At 49.3% G+C, this 6233-nt stretch overlaps 1 protein-coding gene across 2 annotated transcripts; it reads right to left on the minus strand.

Annotated features, from left to right (window-relative positions):
- Positions 1-1337: 1337 nt before the first annotated feature.
- Pja1 (praja ring finger ubiquitin ligase 1) lies at positions 1338-5750 on the minus strand. 2 transcript variants are annotated; one of them, XM_057760820.1, is made up of 2 exons: positions 5623-5750; positions 1338-3564 (listed from the first exon to the last, which is right to left on the minus strand). In XM_057760820.1, exon 2 carries the CDS (start codon positions 3501-3503, stop codon positions 1782-1784), a length of 1722 nt encoding a protein of 573 aa, XP_057616803.1. In that variant the 5' UTR covers positions 3504-3564; positions 5623-5750; the 3' UTR covers positions 1338-1781. The 2 variants fall into 2 exon arrangements, with proteins under 2 accessions (XP_057616803.1, XP_057616802.1); XM_057760819.1 differs by having other exon boundaries at positions 1338-3850; positions 5623-5724.
- Between the last annotated feature and the right edge of the window lie 483 nt (positions 5751-6233).

The following is a 6233-nucleotide window of genomic DNA, read 5'->3' on the forward strand; positions in this document are numbered from 1 at the left end:
GAGCAGTAATTGCTCTAAGCCCGAGTCATCCCACTGGTCCTCTCTTTTGGCATGGTGAGGCTTTCCATTAAGCCTCTAAAGCCTCTACATACTGTTCTATGCCATGCTTTTCTTTCTTCCTTAATAACATTATGTCTTGGACATCTTTATCAGTACCTGATAAAACTTGCAACCATTGCATAGCTTTAATTCCAGACCTACCCAAACATCAAGAGACTGGGTACAGCTTACCGCCTGCTGCTAGCACACTGCTCAAGCTGCAGGCGCAAATGTGGATCAACTGCTTGTGTCCTCTCCTCTTCTAAGCTGAAACTAGATGTGATCAGGAAGACAAACTATTGTTTTCTAAAGAACAGAGCATGTTTCTCTGGTGTATTCACTGACCCGTCACGGAATCCCAGTGAGGCTGAAGGGCTGAAGACTAACACCACCCAGGCTTTTGGAGTTAGGACGAGTCTCCTCCTAAAACTGTTGGTAGAAATAGCAGTACAGTCACTCAAGACAGCAATTTGACACTATCTACTTAGTAAAGATGCTCAAACTACGGCATGCTGATCTCTCATTCCCTTGTACTTACTGCTAGACAAACACACACGTGCACAAAGGGGTATTCCTATTATATTCAGTGCTGGTGAGAATCTAAACATCTACCAAAAGGGTTAATGTATCAAATGCAAAAAAAAAAAAAAGAACATGAGTGAAAAATTCAAGCTGCAAAACAAGAGCATACATTCCACCAACTACGTCCAGTTTAGAAACAAACCCAGCTGTTTGTGGGGACACACACACACAGAGTGTATATGTCTAGAGATAGAGACAAGGAGTTCACACCATTTTCTCGGTAGTGCTTACCTCTGTGGCTGAATGAAGGGAAATAGGGTGTGAGGAATTCACTTGTGTCTGAGTTCTATCCTAGAGATGGATTTGAAGCACCATGGCCAGCTGTTAAATGAATTTGCCGTGGCTGTCCTGCAGCACTCTGTTAGGGTGTCCCTATTTGTGTCACTATGTTAAGATGTGTAACTGGCATTCAGATCATTTTTTTTTACCCATTCTGTGAGTTTCCATCTTCTCAAAGGTGATTCGAACTTGTTCACCCCCCACAGTTTGGATTTATTTTAACCTGTTTCTTTGTAGGTATTTTCTCTCTCCTCTTTCTCTCTCTAGTCAATCTTTTCCACACAGAACACAATCACACACCTCATTCCTGTTTCTTAAAGGTCTTTGGTGTTCTGATGAGAATTTCTAGTGAAAACGACAGTTTTTCTAGAGCTGAGAAAAATTTATAGTTACCTGGTAACACCGTTTCAGACAAAGCCCAAACGATGCCATTGTACTGTGCCAAACCAAAAGAACTTTAATAAGCTTTTACACCACTGCAAATACAGGAACATTAACCCATAACATGCAACGAAAGTGATTTTTTTCTTTCCAACGTATTTAACAGATAAACCTGACATCAACAAGTAAGAGTAACATAGTCTACAGAACAAATATGATTTGTTTCAACTTTCAGGTTAGAAAATTTATGTTCTTGCTGCAATCTCAAGTAGCATTTAGAAAGTTTAGTTTCCCCTTTCTACCTTCTAAATGAAAGAATGATTTTTAAATGTAATTGCACGCAACCATTTTCACATTGGAAATAATCACAAGGAATCAACAAGTTTAGTGTAACTGACCGACAGGTTTCATTGCCAGTGTTAATTTTGAAAGCGGGCTCCTGTAGTATTGTGGGTGTTAGATAGGGAATTAGCCAGGCTAAGAGTGACGAGCCATGGCCTTTACAGTGGGGGAGGGAACATGCAGCGGCACACGGGGCAGGTGCCGGACTTCTGAAGCCAGATGGACACGCACGGCTTGTGGAAATAGTGGTGGCACGGCAGCTCGGTCGCCACCTCCCCCTTCACATATTCACTGCAGCAGATAGGACAGCACATTTCCTGGCCCACGGCACCATGATCTTCGGTGACCAGGATCTCAGGAAGTGCATCAATGCTCTCCTTGCTTGCGGGTGGGTTAGCCACTTCGACATCAACGGCGAGAGACTCCAGGTGAGCAAGGGCAGTCTCCATCGCCTGAGCCAGGCGCTCTTCAAGGGCCATGTAGGTGAGGAACTGCGGATCCACGTAGGAGATGGCTTCCGCCACCCCCATCCCATCCGCAAAGCCATCAAACAGGCTCCAGTCCACTTCTAGGTCTTCGCTCACACTGGAGTCATCTTCCAGGTTGTTGTTGCCATCCAGCATGAACATCGCAGGCTGTATCAGCTCGTGGCTGGATTCGTTCTCCCCCTCACTGCTGCTTTCATTCTCATTGTACCGGAGCCAAGGAATTTCTCCTTCTTCCAGAGAGGCCTGCTCTTCTTCCTGAAGAGACGGTTCTTGTACTTCGGGATAGCCACTGCCATTGCTGCCAACACTGGTACTGGCAAGGTTCCCAGCTCCGCTGGTGTTCACACTCCCTTGAGCTTGCTGAGGGAGTTCTTCCCTTCCTGGCAGAGGCTCCCAGCTTTCCCCACTGGAAGACTGGGGTTGTTCCCGGCTTCGATACCTCCAGTGCAGAGCAGCCATCCATTCTTTGTCACTGTCAGAGTCGTCTTCATAGTACCTGTAGTAATCATCAGAATATGCCCAGAAGTCAGGGTCAGCCATGGTTCGCCGCCGTCTGGACACCTTCTCTGCTTTTGCCTGCCCGCTCCTGTTATCCTTCTTGTCTTCAGGATACTTGGGCTCAGAGGAGCTGCCTGCACCCTCACTTCGGCCTCTTCTTGGGAGGGTCTCTGCACGGGCTTCCTCAGCATCAGCATTGGCAGCATCTCTCCACCTGGGAGTACTGTGTGGTACATCGTCATCATCATCAGTATCAAAAAACACTTTTGGTTTCATGCAGCTTGGAGTTGCCACATTCCGGATTTTTGGTCTCACCACCGGTTCCTCTGCGCTCTTTGCGGTGGCTCCCCCCCCACCACAAATACTCACAGGAGCCCTGCTAGGACGTGCAGGTATATTCTGCCTCCCTCTCTCCACATTGTTGCTACCCTTTGCAGCTGCCCTGCCTTCAGCAGAGGCCATCTGAGAGGCCATGCCATTCTGCTTCAAGAACTCAGCTCTGGTAGCAGAGCATCGTGCAGCAGGGGGCGGGTCTACCTTGCCACGCTCCTCTTTCGCATGGCGGCGGCGGCGGCGAGGACCAGAGAAGCGAGGAGACCTTGCCCCCTTCTCTGGATCAGCCTTAAACTTGCCAGTTTTCCCTCGTACTGGCAGTCTGTCAACAGGCCCAGCCCCCTCCTCCTCACTATCACGCGCCCCCAAAGTGTCAATGTGTCCATAAGCCAATCCTCTTCGGTTCCCTGAGGCCCTGTACTCTCTTGGAGGATACCTGGAATAATCCTCATTCTCAACATTCATGTTGACTCCTGAGCTCTCGGTGTCATCCCAACGACGGCGTGTGCTGGCAAATGGTGAGCGGCTCCTCTTGGTTTGATTGGGGGCTGATCTGTGCATTGGGACTTCGGATGTTGTCCTTCTCGGGCTGACAATCCGGTCCTGCTGGCTCGTGGGTTGCCTGAAATTGACATAAGCATGCCTCCTTCCATAACCCCTGTCTGCACCAGACTGATACCCTCCTGCTGATTTGGGCCGAACAGGCTTGCTAGATTCCTGATCCATGGCTGACTCAAAAGTTTCCAACAGAGCTGGGACGCAGGTGCAAAGGCTCTCGCTCCCAGTTCAGAACTAAAGGAGATCTAATTTTCCTTCAGTAGGCAGGTACAGGGATAAGGGCCCTTTAACATTAGTTTCACTGTCTTCTAAGGCCTGAGGTAACATTCCAGTGACTGTCTGATGTAGACCTGGAACACATGTGTAATGTTTGCAAAATGATTATAAGGCTGGGTCCACGAGAAAGCCAGACTTTAGTGGAGAATAGGACAGAATATGTGTAAGTGTGTGAGTCGGGGTGGGGGGAGGGGAGTGACTGAGTGCTTAGAATGTAGACGTGCTGTGGAAATATGGGAAGAATAGAGCCTGCTTTGAGGTTGTTTTTTTTTTGGGGGGGGAGTGTGGTTTTCTGAGAACTGCAGATATTGAGAAGGAATACGATTTAGAACAGAACTGAAAATATAGTTCACTGTGTATGCACAAGTGCCAGCGTCTGTCAGGAGAGAGACAGGTGGATAGGGAGCCAGCAATCCTGCAATGCAGGGATTTCTGGAGTGGGTGGGTGCTTGTGGGTAGGAAAAGTGACAGGAATGGGTGGGGCATCTTCAGAGGGGAAGGCTGTCAGCCTGACAGAAAGGGGAGGGTCAGTGCTCCTGTTCCGTCTGGCAGCTGGAACTATAGAGGGAAGCCTGCATGTCACAGGCAAGGAAGTGAAAGAGCATTCATAGCAATGAGGAAAGTGTCTAAGAGTCAACGTGGGAGGCAACAGCGGGCATGAAAAAAGCCCAGATGTATGTGACGGATGGACTAGCAAGGCCAGCGATCAAAGAATGCTGGCCTATGTTAATATGGCAAACAGGAAGGTACAGTATGGAGCAGACAGAGAATAGGAGAAAAGAACATTTGAGAAGAGTGTGTGAGCCAGCTTCCTGCGTGGACATGTGTGTAAAGCAAGCAGTAGAAGGATGAAGACTTCTTTACATGTGTGTATATAGCAGACAGGGAAGATGGAGGCCATTTCTGAGGGGGGGGAGAAGGGGAGGGAGGGGGAGAGGAGAGGGACAGGAAGGGAGGGGAGGGAGGGAGGAAGGGAGAGAGAGAGAGAGAGAGAATACGTACTCAAACATGGGTCAGAGGAGGAGGAGAGGGAAGATTCTAGAGGTAGGAGGTAGGTGAGGGGAGAGGAAGGAACTAGAGGGTGTGCGAGAGGGTGTGTGTTAGCCTGTTTGCGCATGCGCAGAGGAGCTCGCTGGAACCTTGAGGATGCAGGGACAGGGACTAGACTGCAAAGGAGGTTTGTGTGTGCGTGCTTGCGTGTGTGTGTGTGTGTGTGTGTGTATGTGTGTGTGTGTGCGTGCGGGTGCGCGCGTGTGTGCCTGCGTCTGTGTACGCGCACGCGCGTGCGTGCGACACAGAAGAGGGGGTGCAATGTCATAATAAGAGACAGGAATACGTTATCAGCTCAAAGGGCAAACCCAAATCAATGTGGCAGGTCAAAAGAAAGAAAAGCGTTTCGTGTAGGAACCCTGATTTTCCCTGAGAATATTGTTTATCTTCTAATAATTCTTTTCGTGGGCACATTTTGTACCTAAAATTTTTAGCCATGTGCCATTAGACAAAACAGCAGCAAAATGGGGGAAGAAAGGCCAGAGAGTGCTCTGCAAAGAGGCCAAGAACATTGCAAGGAGAGACAGGTAGGAGTGGCAGAGGGCCGCGACCACCAGCCCTCTCTCAAACAGCCATAAAGGCCATTCGGGCTGAGGCCATAACGGAAGGCAGGAGCTGGACAGAAAAGGATGCGGTCCCCAAAGAGGCCACGGGCCTCGGCATGTGGTTAAGTCCCCTCCGCCCCACCCCGCGCCCAAGACGAACCCGCAAAGGGGTCATTGGGATTCTGCCCGTGCCCACTCGGAAACCCTTGCCCACCCGTCCGGGCTACTGCAGCAGGCTGCCTGGCACTCACCTTCCCCGACAGTCGCGCGCTCGGAGCAGCAGAGCTGTGGGACCTTCGGACGCCACCACCGCGGCTGCAGCTCAGGGTCTCGGCTCCTCCTCCGCTAAAGAGCACTAGGGCAGGCGGGGACTGCGGCGGCGGAAGTGATTGTGACGTCAGCGTGAGTCCGCCCCCTTGATGTGGCGGGGGCGGCTGCTGCCCTCTGCACATCCCCGTGGGCTACAAAACGTTATTTCGTTGGAAACGCTCAGATTTTTCAGGGACACACACACGCAGCGAGAATTGTAACAGCACTAACAAATGCTAAACATTTGCCACCTTCCCTTCAGTTTTCTTTAATAAACTGAAACCTGAAGATTCTGATGAATTCTAAGACGATAGTTAATTATATTACTATATCAGATCCTATGTTACATGTTATGGTCTGTCTGGGGATATTAAAATGTAAAGCAGTATTCAGGGTTACAGTAGAAACGTCAATTTTTTAAAAACCTGGTGTTTGAGGCAAATTGAAGGTGTTTGCAGTGAAATCTGGTACTATCCAGGAGATAATTCATTATACACAACACGGGTTCACGTTTTGTGAACTGCGTCACATTTTAAAGTGTCGCAGCTAGCCA

Source organism: Chionomys nivalis, chromosome X (genome assembly GCF_950005125.1).
Source record: "Chionomys nivalis chromosome X, mChiNiv1.1, whole genome shotgun sequence".
Classification (NCBI taxonomy): domain Eukaryota; kingdom Metazoa; phylum Chordata; class Mammalia; order Rodentia; family Cricetidae; genus Chionomys; species Chionomys nivalis.

Excerpts from the sequence above, each read along its gene's own strand:
- Pja1 (XM_057760819.1), bottom strand. The coding sequence starts at position 3,668 with ATGGATCAGGAATCTAGCAAGCCTGTTCGGCCCAAATCAGCAGGAGGG.